The following is a 25,626-nucleotide window of genomic DNA, read 5'->3' on the forward strand; positions in this document are numbered from 1 at the left end:
ATCTGGAATCCGGATTTGGGGGAAACACATGTTATTGGGTATTAAGTTTGAATTAGGCTGCTCGGATCTAGCTGTAGGTTGTGGTGTATTTTTGCTTACTTTCTTTCTTCTGGTTCTGTAATAATCTTGTAAAAGAACTCGGGGAATATTAGTGAAAGGTGTGGGAGGGGTTTGCATGTCATATAAAGACCATGCCTATAGGATCCTTCATGTTTTAATCATCTAGACACCATGCCTATAAAAATGCATATGCGTTGGCAAACTATAGGGCAATCAATAATCACTCTTTTATCAGTTCAGCCACGGGTCTTAAAGAGTCAAAATGTTAGATATCATGCCTATAGGAGTTCGTCTTAAACTCACCTAATTTGTTTAAGTAATAATAATCTATTAACTGATCTTTAACGTTTAATGTAACGTTTTCCATAAAAGCCCTTACAAACCTGTGTTTTTTTAAAACTCTCTAGATCTACAGTTTTCTTCCGAAACAATTCTTTTAAATAACCTTCTGCTTAAATATTTTTCTCAGTCCCTGAAAGTATCTTTCGAAAAAAAATAGTCTTTACTCGTTCTTTCTTTTAGTATACTCACTTCTAAAGACGTTTTTCACCATTCTCCAATGTTTTGCTCAAACAGTCTGCTACTTTTAAACTCGCTTCTGAACCTACTGCAATCTTCACTTTCTTTAATTCTTCTGCATTAGGCCATTCCTTTTCTGAAGTCAGTACTTTCTGAATAACTCATCTAAAATGCCTCAACTCCTGACAATTGAATCTGAGTTGCCTAATGCAGACCTTTTATCTAATTCTATGTTTTAAACTGATCTGTCTGCCGCGTCATTTTAATCTTAAAAGACCAAACCAGTATGTGTAAGTCATGCTAGACTAATTGCTATTTGATTCACGGGATTTCATGTGAGCCTTACATATCTGCTGGTTAACCCCTCTATTTGTTACTTGTTTTGTATATCGAAACTAGTATTTTATCCTTTTAAACTCCATATATGCCTCCATCTCCTTCTTCCCTTTAGGATTAGAAGTCCAAATACCCCGGGACTGATAAGTCAGGATGGGTACTAGCATGCAATAAGTAAATGAGACTAATCGTGTTTAATACCTTAACGGGTGGGAAGGGTAGAATATGGAGATGATGACGGTGCGCTAATATCTCGTGTGAGAATGATTGCTGGGTATTGCACCAAAGTGATCCATATTATATTTAAACCTAGGACCCATTTTCTCCTTTTTTAGTTACTGATATTTTTCTTAAATTAATGTTTTCTTCAACTAAGCTTTCTCTTTTCAAAATCACTTGCGTCCTTCTTCTTTCAAAACTTTTCAACTTGTTTATACTTCCTATGTGCAAACTTTGCTTGTTTATTCATACTCCTCTTAAAGTCATAACTAAGCAGGGCCGGAAACCACACTAGTGGATCTTGAGGGGTGCCTAACACCTTCCCCTTGAGATAATCTCAAGCCCTTACCCGAACTCTGGTTTATCTTTCAAAAATTCTTCTTTTCTTTAAAAGTGTCCTAATGCACTATAATCATTAGGTGGCGACTCTTCAAATTCCATAACCCGATTCCTCAAAAGGGGAATAAGAGTTGTTTTGTCCATAATATCGTAAACCCGAGTTCGCCTTCTTTTAGGAGGGAAAAAGGGGGGCGTCGACAGCATGGCGACTCTGCTGGGGAGTTTTCTTTAAGGCTTTTACCATTACGTGTTTTTTATGACTTTATTGCTTCCTTTATTACCTTTATTTCCTGCTTCTAATCATTTCTCCATGAATACTAACTTGACTCTTCGTGTTTTCTTTTCCTTTAATTGCTTTCCCCTTTACTGCATTAGCATTATCTCAATTCCGTTTTCATTTTCGAGCATTTATTGTAATCTTTACTTTATTAACGTGAAAATACATGTAATTTGTTTCATTATTGTAATTGCATCTCTCAACATCATATCCCACTCGTGCCAAAACAAATCCTATAGCAACGCTTATAATGAGTGGTTGCGCCCTTCCGATATCATAACCCCTAAATGTGGCAAAGGCATATTTGCGGTAAAACCAGTCGATCAACGGTGTAGTCGACGGTTCCGTGCCATTCCCTCTTGAGTTGTCCTCTCAAAGGTACCTTGTCTAGCACTTCAAAGTAGAAACCTTACTCTATTAAATTGTTCATGCATCATGGTCAAACCTAGTCGAGTCAGTTAAGTTGTCTGCATAATGACTCATTAAGATAGTCTTGTCCAAAGTCCATCGGGTTTCCCTGAAACCCAAACAAACACCTACATGTTCTGTGCATTTATTTGGAGAACTAAATGCTTTTTATGTTGATTATTGGTATTAAATAGCCGAGTCCGGTGGGGTGAGGTCTTAACCCTTTTTTGTTTTGCAGAAAATGAATGACAAAGTTCCTGACTTCGGTATGGTAAACATGCCTTCACTCTTGCAGACTTGGTGGAGAAACCTCCCATCGAGCAACCAAATTAACGAGTGGAAGGAGAGAGTCACCAAGGCTAGTAAGAAGATAGAATACCTGGAGTACAGCTTGCTGGAATTGGAAGGGAAAGTGAGGAAAAGAGTCATCGACTGTCAAAATGTTGAGAAAGGCAAAGGAGAACGTCTGGCGATAGCATTTTTACTGGAAAATTTGCACGAGCTGGAGGACTTGATCAGCGAGAACATTCAACCTGAAGGAGGTCCTTCTAGGGCCAAGTAGTTAGGAGTCTTTCTTTTCGCTCTTAATGTAATAAGGCCACTAGCCATTAGTAACATCTTTTATCATTCAGCTGTTTTTAGACTCGTCTTGTTTTTATCAATAAAATGAGGCATTTAGCATTATAAGTTCTCCAAATTTAATTTGTCGCTAGGCCTACCTCGGGCACAATGAGGCACCCAAATTAGGACGCGATTTATATTCTTGCACAATGTGTTTAAATATTGCAACATTTTCTTCTCATAACCCGCGCTAACTTTTTACCTTTTTGTTTTTTTCTTTTTATTTTTATTCCCCTCCCCAAAGGTTAGTTCATGCATTTTGGCACCATCAGCGTACTCAACAAGATCCAAGGGTCCTCCTCCTCCAAATCCTACCAGAAACAGGAACAAAGGCAAAATGGGAGATACAAGTGCTAGAAAGGAAATCGAGGAAACCTCTCAGAACGCTTCAATCACTAAGGAAACTGCTGCTCATCTTGAGCAAACTTTGCTGAGATTTCGAGAAGAATTGGAACAAGTTCGAAACCTGGCAAGTCTGTCAATCACTCTTGTCACTGCTGATGCCAACAACCAGAACCATACTACACCACCAGCACAACCCACTCATGCCCAAGCCTGCAACACCTGCAACAACACTCCACTGCACGTTCCTGAAACACAAAATACCACAAAAGGCCATAACACTCCAATCTTTGTGGACACCATGCCACATTACAGTTAGCTAATCGCCAGTGCAATTGAGACAGATAACAAGAGCTCCCTTATTCAGAATTTGGCCGCTGAGATCAAGAAGTTGACTAGCCGGGTCCAAGATTTCGAAGGTAACAAAAGTGTTGAAGGGTTAAATTATGAAGATCTCTGTGTTCAGCCAGATGTTGAGCTCCCGGAAGGGTACAAACCTCCCAAGTTCGAACTATTCGACGGTACAGGTGATCCCAGGGTCCACCTCAGAATGTATTGTGATAAGCTGGTAGGAGTCGGAAGAGACGAGAAGATTCGCATGAAGCTGTTCATGAGGAGTTTGAAGGGTGATGCTTTATCATGGTATATTAGCCAGGATGCAAAGAAATGGACTAGTTGGGTGAACATGGCGTCTGACTTTATGGATCGGTTTAGGTTCAATACTGAGAACGCACCAGATGTGTTCTATATCCAGAATCTCAAGAAGAAGCCCACAGAGACCTTTCGCGAGTATGCTACTCGTTGGAGGTCAGAAGCTGCTAAGGTCAGACCGGCCTTGGAGGAATAACAAATGAATAGGTTCTTCGTCCGTGCTCAGGATCCGCAGTACTACAAGAGGCGGATGCTAATAGAGGGCCAAAAGTTCTCCGACATCATCAAGTTGGGAGAAAGAATCGAAGAAGGCATCAAAAATGGTATGGTCACTAACCTCGAGGCATTGCAAGCTACCAACAAGGCTTTACAGTCTGGTGGCTCATCAAAGAAAAAGGATGTGAATTCTGTGATGGCTGCGCAAAGGAACAACTCCCCTATGAAGTACCAAACCTATCCCTCAGCTCCACTCACATATCAACCTACCCTAAATTACCAAGCACCATCACCCACCTACCAAATTCCATCACCTACTCCACCACCTATGTATGAACCCGCTTCACACAGATATTCCCAACCCGCACCTATATACCAAGCATATAACTCCCAACCTTCTCACTACCCATCACCTCCTACTCGTCAAAACTTCCCTCGACTTAGACCAAACTTCGACCGCCAAACCTCCCAGACAATATACCGCCATAGCCGAGCCAATTGACCAATTATATCAGAAACTCAAGACAGTTGGTTATGTTACCCCTATCCCTAGCCATAACTCCAGAAAATCCTTCCCAGTGGATCAACCCAAACAAGACTTGCGCATACCATTCCGGGATGAAGGGCCATACCATCGACGAGTGTCGCTCGTTGAAAGACAAGATTCAGAACCTGATTGACAACAAGATCATTATAGCAAAGGAGCCCGCTCCTAATGTCCGCAACAACCCTCTGCCTGACCACGAGGGTAGAGGCATCCACATGATCGAGATCGAAGATGATTGGGACCCCAAGGGGTCAATCGGGTTGATAGTTGAAGGAGACGAGCCTAAGAAGCCAATAGTTACTCTCAATCCCGTTGTTGTCCAGATTCAACCCTCTGAGGGCGATGTGGTAAATGTGTCCGTACCAATCGAGTTTGAAGAACCACCTTCAAAGGCGCCAAAACCAATTGAGGTTGAGTTCGGAGTTCCAAGGGCGCCTACGCCATTTGAAGTTACTGTGTTACCTCCTAAGGCAACAATTCCAGTCTTCATGACAGATGTAACCCCGTTCAAGACAAATGCTATACCTTGGGATTACACCGCTGAGGCTAGAAGGAAGGGAAAGACATATATTGGGGAAGCGATTACCGCACAGGGCATGACCAGGACAGGCAGGGTATACACCCCGGAACACTTGGCTGAGTCCAGCAAGCAGGCCTCTGGGCAGGCTATTGAAACTGGACCCGATGACCTTTGGAGGAAGGTACAGGCCAAAGAGTACTCGGTCGTCGAGCAACTGAACAAAATGCCAGCACAGATTTCTATTCTGGCTCTTCTACAAAGCTCAGAGGCACATAAAAACGCCTTAATAAAAGTATTGAGTGAAGCTTATGTTCCCAGCAACATAACAGGAGGCGAAATAGCAAACATGGTAGGGCAGGTACTGGAAAGCCATAAGATCACCTTCCATGAAGATGAATTACCGCCAGAAGGGCTTGGTCACAACAAAGCGTTGCACATCACTGCGCAATGCGAGGATCACTTTGTCACCAGGATTCTAGTCGACGGGGGATCCAGCCTCAATTTGTCCGTTGGTAACTCTCAGGACATTGGGTAAGGGATTGCACGAGATCAAAGACGGGGCTATCAGTGTCAAAGCTTTTGATGGATCTCAGAGGTCCACCATTGGAGAAATTAGCTTATGCCTGCAGATGGGACCCACCTGGTTTGATGTCGAGTTCCAAGTCATTGACGTACCAACGTCCTACAATTTGTTGCTAGGACGACCTTGGATCCACGCCGCTGGGGCTGTGGCATCAACTTTGCATCAGGCTGTAAAATTTGAATGGAATCATCAGGAAGTAATCATTCATGGTGACGGTAGCAACCCTATATATAGTCGCCAGGCCATCCCGATGATCGGAGGTAGAAGGAAAATCAGTGGAGAAACATACCATCACATCGAGCGAGTCAACGCCATAGACAAAGACAAGTGGTGGGATAACAAAATTGAGAGCATCCTAAATTGGAGGGGGTATGAACCCGAAAAAGGACTTGGCAAAAACCTGCAGGGTATCACCAAACCTATCAAGCTGAAGAAGCACAGTACCACTTTTGGCCTAGGGTATGAGTACACTTGGAAGGAGTTCAACCACTGGTCACCCCCATGGCGCAGACCATACCATCTGCTGGAGCACCCTATACCTCAGTTGGAGCAGATTTTTCAGCCAGCCGATGCTTTGTACGGATCAGAGGAAGATGAGGCACTAGCAGTAATAAAGAACCTGTTTCTGGAAGATGATATGGATTGTTGTGTTATCTTTGAAGAGGAAGTGGAGGAAGGCCCTTCCATTCAAGCTATGAACCAAGGAGAGCACCTCGCCAATTGGTCAATCAGGACCACCAGTGCCCGGAGAGCCTCGGGGTAGCAAGGCTAAACGACGCATATGCATCACACTTTACTTTAGTTTATTTTACTTCTCCGCACTATCTTTACTTTTGAAAAGAGCTCCGATGTTTTAAATGATTATGAAAAAGCATTTTATAAGTTTATCTTTGCGTTTCGCTCACATTTATTTTCTATACCATTTACTTTATTTTACACAACATTACTATTACATATCTTGATGATGAACCAACGACTGTGACTTGCAACGAGACAGTGCGACAAACGGATATAAACTCAGAAGAGGATGAGATACCCGAAGAGGTTGTTAGGGAGGTCAAGAATTTCAAGAACAGGCCCAAGTCTAACTTAAACGAAACTGAGGTCATCAATTTAGGGAACGCAAAAAATGTCAAGGAAACACGTATCAGCGTACACTTGTCACCACCAGAAAAGGAAGAATACACAGAGTTTTTGAAAGAATATGAGGATATATTCGCTTGGTCGTATGATGATATGACTGGTCTCAGCACATCCATCGTGGCTCACAGGCTGCCAACAGATCCAGCATGCCTACCGGTCAAACAGAAACTCAGAAAGTTCAAGCCAGACATGAGTTTGAAAATCAAAGAAGAGGTCACCAAGCAAGTCAAAGCCAGGGTTCTCAGAGTAGTGGAGTATCCAACATGGTTAGCCAACGTTGTGCCGGTACCGAAGAAGGATGGGAAGGTTAGAGTCTGTATCGACTACCGGGATCTCAACCGGGCCAGTCCTAAGGATGATTTCCCTTTACCAAATATACACATACTGATTGATAATTGCGCCAAACATGAGCTCCAGTCATTCGTCGATTGCTGGATACCACCAAATATGGATGGATGAAGAAGATGCAGAAAAAACGGCATTCATCACGCCATGGGGAATGTACTGTTACAGAATGATGTTGTTCGGTTTAAAGAATGCTGGTGCTACCTACATGAGATCCAAGACCACAATCTTTCATTATATGATACATAAAGAGATCGAGGTGTATGTGGACGACATCATCATTAAATCCAGGAAAGTTACGATCACATGGGAGATTTGAGAAAATTCTTCAACAGACTGAGGAGATACAACTTAAAACTGAAACCCGCCAAGTGTGCGTTTGGGGTCCCAGCCGGAAAGTTATTGGGTTTCGTTGTGAGTCGTCGGGGAATAGAATTTGACCCGTCAAAGGTCAAAGCCATTCAAGAGTTGCCACCGCCAAAGAACAAGAAAGATGTAATGAGTTTTCTGGGAAGGCTCAACTATATCAGCCGATTCATAGCTCAGTCCACTGTCATTTGTGAACCCATCTTCAAGATGCTAAAGAAGGATGTCGCCACTAAATGGACTGATGATTCTCAAAAGACCTTCGACAGAATCAAGGAATACTTGTCGACACCGCCAGTCTTGGTTCCACCCGAGCCATGGAGTCCCCTATTGCTTTATCTTGCAGTGTTAGATGGGGCATTGGTTGTGTTTTAGGACAACATGACGAGACGGGAAGAAAGGAGCAGGCCATCTATTACCTCAGCAAGAAGTTTACCCCGTACGAGGCTCGGTATTCCTTATTAGAGCGCACTTGTTGCGCCCTAACCTGGGTGGCTCAGAAATTGAGACATTATTTCTGTACTTACACCACTTATCTCATATCCAGGATGGATCCATTGAAGTATATCTTTCAGAAGCCCATGCCTACCGATAAGCTCGCCAAGTGGCAGATACTGTTAAGTGAATTTGACATCGTTTATGTTACCCAGAAGGCAGTCAAAGGACAAGCCTTGGCAGATCACCTCGCCAAGAATCCTGTAGGAGGAGAATACAAACGTCTAAAGACGTATTTTCCTGATGAGGAGGTAGCCTTCATAGGAGAAGACATTGTATAACCCTATGACGGCTGGAGGATGTTTTTCGATGGAGCCGCAAATTTCAAAGGAGTTGGCATAGGAGCAGTCCTGGTATCAGAAATCGGTCAGCATTACCCGGTATCCGCCAAGTTCAGGTTCCCGTGCACCAACAACATGGCCGAATATGAAGCCTGCATTCTAGGGATTAAACTGGCCATTGATATGAACGTTCAGGAGTTACTAGTAATCGGAGACTCGGACCTACTCATACATCAGGTTTGAGAAGAATGGGCAACCAAGAATCCCAAGATACTCCCTTATCTGCATCACATACAGGAATTGAGAAAGAGGTTCAGGAAGAAAGAATTCCAGCATACTCCCAGGGTACAAAATGAGTTCACCGATGCACTGGCCACTTTGTCATCTATGATTCAGCATCCAGATACAAACTTTATTGACCCCATCCAGGTCAAGATTCACGACCAACCAGCTTACTGTGCTCATGTCGAAGAAGAAGCCGATGGGAAACCTTGGTTCCACGATATCAGAAAATACCTGACAACAGGAGAGTACCCAGAGCTTGCCAATGCCACTCAGAAACGGACACTTCGGAGATTATCCAACAACTTCTTTCACAGCGGGGGAATCCTATATAGGAGGACTCCCGATATGGGATTATTAAGATGTGTCGAGGCAAGAGGAGCAACCAAACTATTGGAGGAAGTGCATGTTGGGACCTGTGGACCGCATATGAATGGTTTCGTCTTGGCAAAGAAGATACTTCGAGCAGGATATTTTTGGATGACTATGGAAGTAGACTGCATCCAGCACGTCCGGAGATGCCACCGTTGTCAAATACATGCAGATATGATAAAGGTACCTCCAAACGAGCTTACTGCAACAAGCTCACCATGGTCGTTCGCCGCTTGGGGAATGGATGTCATTGGACCAATTGAACCAGCCGCGTCAAATGGGCACAGGTTCATCCTAGTGGCAATTGATTACTTTACTAAATGGGTTGAAGTAGCATCATACAAGGCAGTCACCAAGAAAGTAGTAGCAGATTTCGTCCGAGATCGTATGGTTTGTCGGTTCGGGGTTCCGGAATCATCACCGACAACTGTTCTAATCTGAACAGCGACCTGATGAAGGCAATGTGCGAAACATTCAAGATTAAACACAAGAACTCTACGGCTTACAGACCTCAAATGAATGGAGTTGTAGAAGCAGCCAATAAGAACATCAAGAAGATACTAAGGAAGATGATCGAAAAGCACAAACAGTGGCAGAATTAGATGATGCAGAATGGGTCAAGAGTCGCTACGAGCAGTTATCCCTCATAGGTGGAAAAAGAAGGAACGTTGTTTGTCACGGTCAACTATATCAGAACAGAATGTTCAGAGCCTTCAACAAGAGAGTCAAGACAAGGAAGATTACACCAGGACAGCTGGTGTTGAAGAAGATATTTCCATATCAAGATGAAGCCAAAGGAAAATTCTCTCCTAATTGGCAGGGTCCGTATATGGTGCATCGGGTTCTAACCGGAGGAGCCCTTATTCTCGTAGAAATGGATGGAGAAGTCTGGCCGAAGCCTATCAACGCAGATGTAGTGAAGCGATACTACATTTGATCGTATGCTTTTCTTTCATGATGTATTTTGAACTACGCCTGACCTGATTCTTTTTTAAGAGGGGATACGTAGGCAGCCCTATGGGTTCGGTCACACTTTAATAAAAATCCCATTTTTCCCCCGCTATTGGAACTGGGGCAGAATTTTGATGAGGACCCTCAAAATTCTGAAGTCAGTCGTCAGTTTTCTCATTAGCACCAACCCACTAAACTGGGGCAGAATTTTGAGGAGGGCCCTAGAAATTCTAGGATTGTTCCGCGTTCAATCATTCAGCACAATCGTCAGCAGTGCCAGCACAGTAAACTGGGGTAGAATTTTGAGGAGGACCCTCAAAATTCCGGAGCAAGCGAGGTTGCCGTGTCTTGAACCACGTTGTAGTTGATGGGTCATCCAAAATTGCAGTTGATAGGTCATCCAAAAGGAATTCTTTTTACCTATATATACATACACTTGCCTTATATTCACTAGGTCATTCCCGAATATCATTTGGATCGCATCGTTTAGCAACGCTACCCTAATGATACGCAACAGCAGGAGCCGGAGGATACGAACTAACCTCCCCCTATAAAACTCACAATTTTTCTTTGGATGCAGGAATTCAGGCAACGAATCAAAGTATATTTGCTCTTCAGAATCAAAAACCCTCCAGAGGGTCACTATCCGCACTCGACACTCCCCAGTAGTCTTAATTGTGCAAACCGCCCACCAGAATTCAGGCTGCAAAAGAAAAACGCACCCACTCTTTAGAGTTGAAACTCTCAAGGCAATCACTTATTTCGCAAAAGTCTACTATCTACACCCAGCATTTCCCGGCAGTCATGATAGCGTAATCATCTATCAGCTAAGAGAACTTACTATTGTTCGTTTCTTTACATTTCTGCATTGCATAAGGCTACTTGCTGCCTTTCGAGACTAAGCTCTGTCTCCATCTGCATTTCTGCATAAGGCTATTCTCTGCCTTTCGAGGTTAAGCTCCACCTCCATATTGCATAAGGCTATCTATCTGCCTTCCGAGACTAAGCTCTATCTCCATTTGCATTTTTGCATAAGGCTACTCTCTGTCTTTCGAGGTTAAGCTCTATTTCCATATTGCATAAGGCTATCTATCTCCCTTCCGAGACTAAGCTCTATCTCCATTTGCATTTCTGCATAAGGCTACTCTCTGCCTTCCGAGGTTAAGCTCTACCTCCATATTGCATAAGGCTAGCTATCTGCCTTCCGAGACTAAGCTCTGTCTCCATCCGCATTTTGCATAAGGCTACTCTTTGCCTTCCGAGGTTAAGCTCTACCTCCATATTGCATAAGGCTATCTATCTGCCTTTCGAGACTAAGCTCTGTCTCCATTCTGCATGGTTGAAATATCGCCACTTTATTTAAATTCTCGCTTCGGCTGAAATATCGCCTCCTTCTTTTTAAATTCTCGCCTTGGCCGAAAAATCGCCACCTTTGCATTCATTTGGCTGAAAGATTGCCACCTTCTCATGGGCTGAAAAATCGCCAACTTATTCAAAGGCGTCATAGTTCAGAGGCACCATCTGCATAGCCCGAGAACATCATTTCACGGCCTGCGAATCTTTGTTTTATGCTCTTCATGGCCCAGGACATCATAGTCTGAGGACGTCATCCTAATCGTCCAAAAGACAGCATTCATGGTCCAACGGCATCACGTGTAAATTACGCAAGTATATATGCACATCACGCATTTGCAGGTATTCCGGCCGGCTCACGGCCGTCTCAGCAGGAGCGATCCCGCTCCAGTTCTCCGCATCCTGTCCGATTCCAAGAACCCTCTCAGACTTAACCATCGTGTCCGTCTTTTCGAATCTCCGTAGACACATTCCGTTAATAGTTCCTGAATTACATATGGCCTGATTCCTGTTAAACCAGGGATATGTAGGCAGCTCAGAAATCAGAAGACAGTCAAAATTCTCTTACAATCGTCGTTTCCGGTCAAAATTGGTCATCTTGTCTTTACCCGACAACTCTTTCATCCTCCTTGGGTAAAGAGGGGCAGCTGTTAATACCCAATTTTTTCCTATGCATTTTTTATACTCAAAATACTTTCAAAATAGTATGTATATGCATATATAAGCGCCCAAAGGCTTTGGTATTTTTCCCAAATTTTTAAAGATTTTTAATACCGATTTATGGCCTATTTTGCACTTTAAAATCCAATAATTATTCCCAAAACTTGTCATTTTGGTGAAAAACTTGTTTTATTCGACAATTTACATCAAAATATAATTTACATGATTTTTGCATAATTTTACAAGTCCATTTGGTATTTTTAAAATTAAATTGCATGAAATTGCAATTTTAGCCCACTTTCAGATTTAATAGCAATTTTAATCACAAAATCAGTCCCAATATTTTTTAATTAATGCCTACATGGATTTTGTTAACCCAGCACTTTTAATTTGATTTTTAAACATCTTTTACTATTTTTTATAAATTCAAAAGGGAAAATGGCTATTTAAATTTCAGCCCCATTTGCTTTCAATTATAGCCTCAATTCTAATCCCAATCAAGCCTCAAATTAAAAAACCCAATTTCGAATTTTACACGACCCAGACCCAATCAAACGAACCCACCCGGATCTCATCTTAAATCAGGGTCGTTGATTGTTTTAATCAACAGCCCCCGTCGGCCCTTTCCTTTTTTAACCCAATCGACCCCTAACCCTAATCATTTACACAAATGAGCCGCCTTTGTATCCCCTCGTCTCTCAAAACGCTCTCAACCACCCTCTAAAACCTTAGCCCTCTCCGCTGATCTCCGACCTCGTTCCACCGGAAACCATGGCATCCCAGTCCCTGTGTAACCTATATCTACCCCCACTCACCCTTATCCTTCTTTTTCATGAAGATTCAAGGTCTGACCTTGAAGATCCCGGCTCAGAAGCTCTCCGATTCAAGTTCTATGGCCATTTTCGGCTCATCTTCGGCGAATCCTAGCCCTATGAGTCCATCCCCGACTCAGGGCCAGCCCGTTCCAGGCCCTTCTCATTTTTCTAGGGTTTTCATTGAAACCCTAAGCCCTCGAGGTTTTCCTATTTCTCTCTAAGATCTACTTCAGATCTACGTTATTTTCTAAGATTTCAAAGTGTTTTCCACATTTTCTGCCGATTTTGTTTTCGAACTGTTCATCTTCTCAAAACTTAGGGTTTCTGTGATTTTTACTTGTTCGATTGCGATTTCTTACATTATCTGGCTTCGCTGTAAATCCTAAATGTTTTCACTATGATTTCTAGGTATTTTCTGTACTATATTTTCTTCTACGGTTTTCGAGTAAATTCTTTACTGTCTCTTCTTTCATTATGCTTCCATGAATGTTTGTGTTCTTCGGACTTTCTGAGTTTATTCTTTGCCTGATTCTATATGCTTTCGTCTGCAAGGAAGAAACCTTAGATTTTTTTGGGGGGTTTTCAGACTACTTGTGTGCGAGTATTTTGTTTCTTGTTTACTTTCAAAACCCTAATTTCTAAACTCGTCTCATGTTTCTGATTCTTGCTAAAGCTTTGCAAGACCTTTTTATTTCTCGTATGTCTATGTTCTTCTATTTCGATCACATGACTACACTGTTTGTTTAATCTTAGCCCTGCATGTTTAAGCTTATGCATCTTTTATAGTCAAACATTTTTCTTTCAAAATAACCCTAACTTTTAGGGATTGATTTTCTATGAACTTATTTGATTCTCTCCTCAACTGACTTGGACCTATTTTCTGACTAAATTCAGTATTAAGTTCGAATCCGTAATTCCTTGATTTACTACGTGTTGATTGATTTATTCCTTGCCTTATTTTTTCAAAACTCTCCTATGCATCTACCCTTTATTTTATAGTGTGTTCTTGATTTCCTTTCCATAAATAGAACTATGCCCTTTTATTATTCTAGTCCGACTCCTTAATTAAAGGAAGCCCCTTCTTCTGATCGATTCTGATTTGATACTGAATTATTTTTTACCTTACTTACTACCTATTTTCAAACTATAAATACATCACTCCTTTTCTTCAAAAAAAAAAAGAACAATCAGAGTTCAAAACACACACACACTCAAAGCTTTCTCTCTTTTTCTGCTATTTGTGTTACTGTTCTGCCTAGCTGGTTGAAAGCCAAGGCTAGACTTTGGGAATCTCTTGCTGTCCTGCTTGTGTTTGCTTCTCGGGCTGTTTTCTTACTTTGTCATTCTGCTATTTGAAACTTGCAACTGGTATGTCTCTATAATTTAAATATCATGCTCCAAAGCTATGTGTTTGCTTCTACCTTTACATAATTCCTCACTGCATGTTTAGCCTTCTGGTATTATATGACTATACATTAGTCTGTTATGTTCTTACTTCATGCTCCTGCATCTTTAAATTCTGTTATGCTTTTCTTGATGTTTATATGAATGTTTCATGTGATCCCTTTCCCTTTATCCCCTTTGTGTGTGAGTATTGTTTTAGACTAGGGTGGCACTCTATTGCCACCCCTAGTTTAGAACCAGGTTGCTCTAAACCTATACTCAAATCAGTCCCATTCCCTTAACCCCTGTAATGTGTTGAACTTGACTCAAGTCTGGTGGTGTCCTAATCACCATACAGGTCTAAGTCTGACTTTCTCAAGTCTGCTCTTATTTGTTCAAGCCATGTAAAGGGTCAAGGGTGTGCCAGTCCCGTTCATGACTAGGTATGACCACCCTTTGCTTTGGTCTCCTCTAATCCCCTCACTTTTACACTTATTCTTAGTTCTTTAAGTCCTACCCCCCTATGGTAAGCCATGCTTAGGGACCCTAGAGTTCCCTCTGAACTTGGATGCCTAAGGGCTGGTAATTCCACACATTGCACTACTCTACTCAATTTTTAGGGTGTAAACATTGCCTGAGCTTCCTTAAAGCTCTTGGAACTTTGAAACACTCTAAGAGAAGGCTTTGGAATCTGGAATCCGGATTTGGGGGAAATACATGTTATTGGGTATTAAGTTTGAATTAGGTTGCTCGGATCTAGCTGTAGGCTGTGGTGTATTTCTGTTTACTTTCTTTCTTCTGGTTCTGTAATAATCTTGTAAAAGAACTCGGGGAATATTAGTGAAAGGTGTGGGAGGGGTTTGCATTGTTTGCATGTCATATAGAGACCATACCTATAGGATCCTTCATGTTTTAATCATCTAGACATCATGCCTATAAAAATGCATATGCGTTAGGCAAACTATAGGGCAATCAATAATCACTCTTTTAGCAGTTCAGCCACGGGTCTTAAAGAGTCAAAATGTTAGATATCATGCCTATAGGAGTTCGTCTTAAACTTACCTAATTTGTTTAAGTAATAATAATCTGTTAACTGATCTTTAACGTTTAATGTCACATTTTCCATAAAAGCCCTTACAAACCTGTGTTTTTTTAAAACTCTCTAGATCTACAGTTTTCTTCCGAAACAGTTCTTTTAAATAACCTTCTGCTTAAATATTTTGCTCAGTCCCTGAAAGTATCTTTCGAAAAAAAATAGTCTTTACTCGTTCTTTCTTTTAAACTCCATATATGCCTCCATCCCCTTCTTCCCTTTAGGATTCGAAGTCCAAATACCCCGGGACTGATAAGTCGGGACGGGTACTAGCATGCAATAACACCTTCCCCTCGAGATAATCTCAAGCCCTTACCCGAACTATGGTTTATCTTTCAAAAATTCTTCTCTTCTTTAAAAGTGTCCTAATGCACTATAATCATTAGGTGGCGACTCTTCAAATTCCATAACCCGATTCCTCAAAAGGGGAATAAGAGTTGTTTTGTTCATAATGTCGTAAACCCGATTTCGCCTTCTTTTATGAGGGAAAAAGGGGGGCGTCGACACTCCCTCCGACCCCTATATTGTTGCTTTCTCCATGAAATCCAAGACCTTCGTTGTCATGAATAGGTGCATTTTGCGAGCTAGACATGTTTCAGCCTGAGAATCAAAAATTCTTGACAAGAAAAAGTGTAAAAATAACATGTGTTATGAGAATCAGTAATGAAATAATCACCATTATCTTTAGCCCACGGTGGGCGCCAAACTATTTACCACGAAAATACGAGTAATAATTAAATTTGATTTGTCATTTTAAAGATACGTGATTTAATTCAATACCAATTAATAATCAAGAAATATGAAGTATAGATGAAGGAAATAAGCAAGACCAAACCAGTAGATAAGTTAGTAGGCAGTATCGACCTCGAGCTCAGGCGACCTCGAGATGAGTCAAGAACAATAAAGCAAGAATAATAAAGATAAAGGACAATTCTAATGAACAATGAAAAGTAGAGAGAATATTGTTTTGCCAATGATTAGATGATGCTTACAAATGATTGGGGTCCCTTTTATATAGAAGGGGAGCCCTAAATAAGGTACATTTCCATTTACAGTAAAGAATCTTATTGGGACAGTTGTATAACCACCTAGTACGGATTTGTACTAATTCTTACAAATCAATTCCGGAATTTACGCCATGATCTTGGGGACGTGGCGAGAATCTTGTCCTTCTGTAACAAACTCACAACGGCACTGTCTCAGAGCCGATTGTACTTGACTCATATGTTCCTTGCCCACTTCGATCCTCGAACATTGCATTCTGTCTTCGAGCTTGAGTCTGGTCCATCGAGCTCGGACTCGACCTTACTTGAACTTGGGCTTGAAGCGACCCCCGAGCCCAGAGAATCGGACATACCTGATTTCGACCTAATACAACAATAAATTTGAAACTTTAACTAGCATAGCCTTTTATTATTGTGAGAATGCACGGGAGAAATATTATTGATATTATTCTCTTATGTTAAACACAATACAATGAGCCCTATATATATATATATTTACATATATACATAACACGTCTTACTCCTAATACATATGGGATTAGGGTTATTTACTACTATTTACATAACTATTCTAACACTCCCCCTCAAGCTGGTGCATATAAATCATATGTACCGAGCTTGTTACATATGTAGTTAATATGAGGACCAGTGAGGGACTTGGTGAAAATATCTGCAAGCTGATCATTCGACTTCATAAACTTTGTAGCAATATCTCCCGAGAGTATCCTTTCTCTAACAAAGTGACAGTCAATCTCAATGTGTTTAGTTCTCTCATGGAACACTGGATTTGACGCAATATGAAGAGCAGCTTGATTATCACACACAAGTCCCATTTGGCTAATCTCACCAAATTTCAACTCCTTGAGCAACTATTTGATCCAAATTAGCTCACATGTCGCCATAGACATCGCTCGATATTCTGTTTCGGCACTAGATCGAGCAACCACATTCTATTTTTTTCTCTTCCAGAACACCAAATTTCCTCCTACTAAGACACAATATCCAGACGTAGAACACTTATCAGAAGGTGATCCTGCCTAATCAGCATCTGAGTATCCAACGATCTGCTCATGGACTCAATCCTCAAACAACAAACCTTTGCTTGGAGCTGATTTTATATACCGAAGAATGCGAACAACTGCATCCCAATGACTATCACACGGAGAATCCATAAACTGACTCACAACACTCACAGAAAAGGAAATGTTAGGTCTTGTCACTGTAAGGTAATTTAATTTACCAACCAACCATCTATATCTTGCAGGATCGCTAAGAGGCTCCCCCTGTCCTGGCAGAAGTTTAGAATTCGGATCCATCGGAGTGTCAACATCTCTACAACCTGTCATTCCTGTCTCCTCAAGAATATCTAAGGCATACTTTCGTTGTGAGATCACAATACCTAAGCTAGACTGAGCGACCTCAATACCCCGAAAATACTTTAGTTTGCCCAGATCCTTAGTCTGAGAGTGTTGAAAGAGATATTGATTCAATTTAGTAATACCATCCTGGTCAGTGCCGGTAATAACAATGTCGTCAACATAGACCACTAGATAAATACAAAGACTTGAAGCAGAATGCCGATAGAATACAGAGTGATCAGCTTCACTCCAAATCATGCCAAATTCCTGGATAACTGCGCTGAACTTACCAAACCAGGTTCGAGAAGACTACTTTAGACCATAAAGTGACCGGCGCAAGCGACATACAAGGCCACGAGACTCCCTCTGAGCAACAAACCCAGGTTGTTGCTCCATATAAACTTCATCCACAAGGTCACCGTGTAAAAAAGCATTCTTAATGTCCAGCTGATAAAGGGTCCAATGGCGAACAGCAATCATGGATAGAAAAAGGCGGACTGATGCTATCTTAGCCACGGGAGAGAAGGTATCACTATAATTGAGCCCAAATATCTGAGTATATCCCTTGGAAACAAGACGAGCCTTAAGACGATCAACCTTACCATCCGGACCAACCTTGACTGCATACACCCAACGACAACCAACAGTAGATTTACCTGAAGGAAGAGGGACGAGCTCCCAAGTACCACTCGTATGTAAAGCAGACATCTCGTCAATCATAGCATGTCGCCATCCTGGATGAGACAATGCTTCACCTGTAGACTTAGGGATGGAAACAGAGGACAAAGAAGATATAAAAACATAATAGGGTGATAACAAACCATGATAACTCAAACCGACATAATAGGGGTTAGGATTAAGGGTGGTCCGTATACCTTTCCGAAGTGCAATCGGTGTACTAGGAAGAGACAAGTCCGCAGGAGGAGCAGGGTCAGGTGTAGGACGTGAATCAACTGGGCCTGATGCTGGGTGCGGACGACGATGATATATCAAGAGTGGTGTTCCTATGGCAGGGAGTCTAGGAGGAGCCACACTAGACTCCCCAACAGTTGGAATGGGTAAGACTTCTGTAGCGGAAGGTGAAGGAGGAGCTATAGTAGACTCGTGTACGACTTGTGTGGTGAAAGGTGAAGGAAGAGCTATAGTAGACTCCTTAAAGGTCGGTATAGGTAAGACCTCAGATATATCAAGGTGGTCAGAATGGTCAGAAGAGGTAAAGAAAGGTTTAGACTAAAAAAATGTGACGTCAGAGGACATAAAGTACCTACGAAGATCAGGTGAGTAAAACCGATATCTCTTCTAAACACGAGAATAACCAAGGAAGACACACTTGAGAGCACGAGGAGCTAACTTATCTTTCCCAGAGGCTAAGTTATGAACGAAATAAATGCTTCCAAAAACACGAGGGGGAACAGAGTATAAGGGTGATTGGGGAAACAATACTGCATACGGTATCTGATTCTAGATGGGAGAGGAAGGCATCCGATTAACTAAATAACAAGCTGTGAGAACTGCATCGCCCCAAAAACATAACGGAACATGAAATTCAATGAGAAGTGTGCGAGCAGTCTCAATGATGTGCCTATTCTTTCTCTCTACAACCCCATTTTGCTGAGGGGTGTAAGGACAAGAGGTCTGATGAATAATTCCTTGAGAAGTCATAAACTGCTGAAATTGAGAGGATAAATATTCTAAGGCATTATCACTGCGAAAAGTGCGAATAGAAACACCAAATTGATTTTTAATTTCAGCACAAAAATTCTGGAATATAGAAAACAACTCTGAACGATCTTTCATTAAGAAAATCCAAGTACATCTTGAATGATCATCAATGAAACTAACAAAATAACAAAATCCCAAGGTTGAACTGACTCTACTAAGACCCCATATATCAGAATGAACTAAAGAAAAAACAGACTCTGCATGACTCTCAATACTACGAGGAAAGGAGGCTCGGGTATGTTTCCCGAGCTGACATGACTCACACTCTAATGTAGATAAACTAGACAAACTAGGCACCATCTTCTGAAGCTTGGATAAGCTTCGATGTCCTAAACGTCTGTGAATTAGGTCCGGAGTATCTGTAAGTTAAGGTAGTAAAGGCCTTCTGATTTAAGTCTTGTTCCAATCGTCTGCCCCGTACTGCGGTCCTACATAATAAAGGAATCATCAATAAAATATATACTACAATGGAGGGCACGAGTCAACGACTAACAGATGCAAGATTAAAAGGACAGTCAGGGACATAGAGAACGGAATCTAGAGTGACAGAGGGTAGGGGATTCGCTTGTCCAACTCCTTTTGCTTTGGTTTGAGACCCATTGGCTAAAGTAACAGTGGGAAGCGACTGTGAATACGTAATATTTGACAAAAGTGATTTATTACCAGAGATATGATCAGAAGCGGCTGAGTCCACAACCCATTGTCCAAGAGTACTAGTCTGGGAAACACAAGCAAAAGAATTACCAGCAACAGAAGTATCAGTCTGAGCAACAGAGGCTATTTGTGGAGATGTCTGCTTACTAGCTCGATACTGAAGGAACTCATTATACTCTCCTTCAGATAAAGAAAATCCCTGGTTACTTGTAGTCTCAGTCTGAGCAACATAAGCATTTTTGGTTGGGCGACCATGTAAAGAATATCACACGTCACGGGTGTGTCCAATTTTATGACAATAAGAGCACTTGGGTCTAGATCTTCCAAAACGACCTCCTCCTCGTCTATTCTCCATAGTATGAGATGCCCGATTGTCCACTGACTGGGATACGAGGACAGATGAGTCAAGTGTCTGTGATGAGCTCACTGGGTGACTTGGTGCTGCAGCAAGGCGAAGTAATCGAGAGAATAATTCATCAACTGTGGGGACAGTCGGACTAGCCAAAATCTGGTAACGCACTGCATCAAGGTCATTAGGGAGTCCAGCGAGTGTACGAACTAGAAACATCTTCTGTCGTTGCTCTTATTGCTTTTCAATACTAGCAGAAACTGGCATCAATGTCTCAAATTCTTCCATGACTGCCTGTACTTGTCCCAAGTAAGTAGACATATCCAATTCCTGTTTCTTCAAGCTTGTCATTCGCGATATTACATCATAGAAACGAGATATGTCATTAGTGTATAAATTACGAGCCTTTTACCAAACTAAATAACATGTCGGGAATGGACAGAACTAGGGGTGGGCATATATCAGGTAAAACCGATAACCCGAACCGTTAATTCTTTATTGGGTTATTGGTATTGGGTTATTGGGTTAACGGTTCGGTAACGGGTTAAATTTTTTTTTTATTGGGTTATCGGTTCGGGCTCGGTTTGCATTTTTGTTATTGGGTAAAAACCGATAACCCAATAAGAATGATATAATTTACTAATTTACCCTTAAGTATATACTAGGGTTATTTATTTTCCTAATTCTCTCTTCACTCTTCAGTCGTTTGTCTCTCAGTTCTCATTCTTGTTTCCGTCGCAGCCTCCAAGAGTCAAGACGCAAGACTCACCACCAGTTCTCCGCCAGACATCAGTAGATACTGCACAGAAGTGGGAGCGTGCTTTTGTTAAGAAACAACAAAAGTTGGCAGTTTACACGTTCTGGCAGTTTGATTTCTTTGTTTTATATCTTGCAAAAATTTTTAGTTGTTTTATCTTATCGGGTAAACCGATAACCGAACCGATAATGATATCTAACCGATAACCAATATCTTATCGGGTTATGATATTTGTAAACCGATAACCGATAGGCAAAACCGATAATGTTCAAAACCGAACCGAACCGACCGATGCCCACCCCTAGACAGAACAAGGGCATCAACTTGGAATCAATAGATCGCCACAGGATACTACATAACTGAGCATCGACCTTCTCCCACAGTATTTTGGCCTTTTCATCGCCTTCGCTAGCCTTTTTTGTTAAATGATCTTGAACTCCTTGACCTTTACACCACAACTCGACAGATGAAGCCCAAGCTAAGTAGTTTGAACCTCCCATTAAAGGTTCTGAGGCAATCATAACACCGGAACTGCCAGAACCCGGATTTCTAGACCCGAAAGCATCGACTCCCAAAGACATCGTGAAAACTCGCTGAAACAGATGAAGGAAACACTGTTTTTCCGGGAAATTACTGTAGCTGCCGGAAAAAATCAGTGTATATGACGGAAAAAACTCAAAGTGGTCGGAATCAAATGAAAACATGATGGGTAGGGTCGGAATTAGTAGCCGACCCAACTGTTCTGAAGATCCGTCGTCAAAAAATGGCCGGAAAGGGCTCCACGCGCCGGCGCGTGAGAGGTTGTCTGCCGGAGGTATTTGATAGGGTTTGCTCGCCGGGGGTTGGAGGATGTGGTGGTGTTGGTTTTTGCACAACACCGATGGAAATTGATTTTTTTTTCGAAAAAGCAGTCCTAGAAGGTCGTCGGAATTGATGTACGACGGCTATTTTGGGTGGGTTTTCTTTCCCAGATGTTTTCTCACTGCTGCTCTGATACCATGCGAAAATGCACGGGAGAAAATGTTATTGATATTATTCTCTTATGTTAAACATAATACAATGAGCCCTATATATATATATATATATACATAACATGTCCTACTCCTAATACATATTGGATTAGGGTTATTTACTCCTATTTACATAACTATTCTAACAATTATCAACTAATAGTGAATCATGTCAGTTTTATTACTCACATGAGAAAGTAAACAGGGGCGCCTGGTTTGCTAACACTCCCACAATCAGATTATACCATATTATATCAATTCAAAGAACATGCAGAACCTAAATTCCATATCTTGAAATCTTTTCAAGTTTTGTTTCTCTGCACTCTAAAATTAAGCACTGTAAAAACTTCGTGGCGAAACCACGAGACATAAGAGGAGCTTTACATTGACAAGACTCTCAAGCAAAGGCCATTCCATCACATGATTTCTCTCCATTTTTCTTTCTCTTCAAAAGGCCATTAAACAGAGGCGGGGGCAAGCATTTATCATATGGCAGCTGCCATTATCAATGTTAATCAAGTACGAAATTACCAAAAGTACGAAATGGAATAGAATAACAAGTAGTGAACCTAGCAAACACAACAGACGATGCTAGGGCTAAGCAATAATTGATTATACAAAGCTAAGCATAGGTATTCGAATTAGTTAGTAGTGATATACAACACTAGTAATTGAGAGACCTATTCAAGACCTGGAATTCATAGACTCCGTGGTGCTTTTGGATTGAGATGTTGCACTTGAAGTCTTGCTTTGAGCTTGTGAACTAGTCTGGCTCGAGGATGATTCAGTGAAGAAAACTATGTGCTCATCGTTGTCTGCATAAACTTGAAGAGAGCGTGGGATAGGAGGCAAATTCACCTCCAAAACTCCTTCAAGAATCTGAACAACCTGCCCCATTGAGGGCCTTTGTAATTCATCATCTTGGATGCACCAACATGCAACTTTACATATTCTTGACACCTCCTCAGCGTCAGCAACTCTCTCCAGCCTATAGTCCAATAGGCTAAGGATGTCGCCTTCATCAGCTAATACACGTGCAGCCCAACTAGGGAAGAATTTCACTTTTCCATCTTGAGACTGCTCCGAGTTTCGCCTCCCTGATACGATTTCCAAAAGCATCATACCATAGCTATAAACATCAGCTTTGGCTGTAATGGCCACCCCAGATATCCATTCAGGTGCAAGATAACCTCTTGTTCCTCTCATAGTAGTAAGCACTCTGCTAAAGTCGCGCCCAACAAGCTTTGCCAGGCCAAAATCTGCTACTTTGGGGCATAATTGTGCATCAAGAAGGATGTTTTCAGGCTTTATGTCACAGTGTATAATGCATTCCCTGCACTTCTCATGGAGATAAGTCAAGCCTCTAGCTGTCCCCAGCGCCACCTGGTACCTTGTTTTCCAATCCATAACATCTGACTGCTTCTCGGTAAAAAGATGTGAATCCAGGGAACCATTTTCCATGTAATCATAAACCAGCAGCTTCTTGTTACCTTCAGAGCAAAATCCACGAAGGCGTACAAGATTAACATGTTGGATTGTTCCGATTGTGCTGACTTCCGTTCGAAATTGCTTCTCTCCCTGGTTGATGCTATCGAGCCTCTTAACCGCAATAGCAGATGAATCAGACAGTTTCCCTTTGAAAACAGAACCAAAACCTCCACCCCCTAACTTCTCTGAGAAATTTTTGGTAGCATGTTGCAAGTCTTTGTAACCAAATGCCACCAATGAACCCTCCACTGTTTTTCCACTTCCAACAATATGCCTACGTCTTCTCTGGAATATAACAAAAAGAATGCCCAAAAGGACCACTACGATAGCAGCAGACCCCAGAGAAACACCAATTGCAATTCCCTTTTTACTCTTGGATTTTGGGATGTCAGATGCAGCTAATCTGACAAAGATCGTCTTGCCCTTACCCTCATTTTGTGAGAATTGCTGCATATCCAAGAGCTCACTGTTCCAAATTGAGCACGAATTGTCATAAGAATAAGCAGTGCAACTGCAATTATTCAAGCAGGTTGATTGACATTCTTCAGTGCTCCCAGCAGCAACAGGTTGAAATTTTTTAGGTACTTTCATCTGGGTATGCATCCAAAATCCATCTTTCTCCCCGTTAGTGTTGCCACATTGCAACTTCGTTTTCCTCTCACAGCCTCTAGAATAATCATTTTGATTCCAATCAGCCTCTGAACTGTGCTTGAAACCATCCAAACAATTACAAAAGGGCTGCAAGTTCTCCCGACAGGTAGCAAAGGGTCCGCAATAAGCATAAACTTCACATTGTGATCTTGGTTGAGACCAGAACAGATTCCACTGATCTGAATTAGTCAACCAAGTGAGTTGCTTTATCTGTCCAGAGACATCCATAATGAATCTTGAAATGGTAGAAGGATTATTAACAGAATATGTAAAATAGCTTTCATTCGGCTTGTCCTCATAGCTAAAATTGTAAATATAGTTGGCCCTCATCTCAGGCACCCCACTGAAAATTTGGCCATTCCATGGTCCACTGGTCCAATATTGCTCAGTTCTATTCCACCTTATAATATACTGGCTACCATTTGGATCCAGCTCAAGAGAAAACAACCCAGGTGAAGGATCTTCCAAGCTCTTCCATGATGTAAGGAGCTGCTTTCTTTTGGTGATTTTGTTGTAAGAAAGTTTAGAACCAGGCAACCAAGTATTGCCAGGGATATCAAAACTTTGCCAAAGGGGTGGTGTTGAATTAGACCCATCTCTCAAGATTAAATTACCATCATCTCGGAGAACTGCTACCACAGAATTGGACTTGCTAGAACTAATATTTGTGGACCAAATTGAAGTATTAGACCCATTAACCAGTACCAAATTACCATTCAAGATTTTTAGCTCTGCAGAATTTTTATCAGAAACTGGTGTTTCCCTGTTTGCAACCCAAACAGGAGTTTTTTCAGTCACTTTTTTGTACCATATGCCTATGTAATAGTTGGAACTATTACCTGGTCTGAAGAATCCCAGCACAAAGTTCCCACCTGAAGAGGATATTGTTTGGTCTCCAGAGAGGGATTGATTTGCAGAGATGGTGTCAGCTCCTAAGGAGAGATGGGTTTTGAGAGAGAAGCATAAGCACAGCAAAGAAAGGAATAAAAAAGAATTGTTTTTGTTGTCCATAGCTGCTCAGAGCTTACACAGAGGACAAAGCTATTATAGAACAAAGGAGATTTGCATATATATATTCTTAGTAGAAGCCATTCTTGAAGAATGGGTCAGTTCTTCAAAATGGACAACTTTCATATGACTGCTGGAAAAGAAAACTTTTGGTCTGGCGTCAGAGTCAACAGGGCAATCCTAAATTGACTTTATTACCCTTAATCATCCCTCTCCATAATCCAAAATTAAATAAAAGGAAGAAGTACTTAGAGAAATAATTGACTTAAAAAATGTTGTTTAAACAGGAGGACAAACTAATTTTCACTACCAATTAAATGACGAAAATGGCCGAGGGTCTATCGGAAACAGGCTCTTTATCTTTATAAGGTAAGAGTGAGGTACACGTACACATTCCCCTACCCTACCTCATTTATGGAAATACACTGAGTTTGTTGTTTAATTAACG

General features: G+C 41.5%; 1 protein-coding gene across 1 annotated transcript; it reads right to left on the reverse strand.

The window, feature by feature from the left end:
- Positions 1 to 22,338: 22,338 nt before the first annotated feature.
- Positions 22,339 to 25,335, reverse strand: LOC107772955 (G-type lectin S-receptor-like serine/threonine-protein kinase At2g19130). Its single transcript, XM_016592415.2, has one exon. The coding sequence runs from the start codon at positions 25,179 to 25,181 to the stop codon at positions 22,716 to 22,718; it is 2,466 nt and encodes an 821-aa protein (XP_016447901.1). The 5' UTR covers positions 25,182 to 25,335; the 3' UTR covers positions 22,339 to 22,715.
- Between the last annotated feature and the right edge of the window lie 291 nt (positions 25,336 to 25,626).

Source organism: Nicotiana tabacum, chromosome 10 (genome assembly GCF_000715075.1).
Source record: "Nicotiana tabacum cultivar K326 chromosome 10, ASM71507v2, whole genome shotgun sequence".
Lineage (NCBI taxonomy): Eukaryota > Viridiplantae > Streptophyta > Magnoliopsida > Solanales > Solanaceae > Nicotiana > Nicotiana tabacum.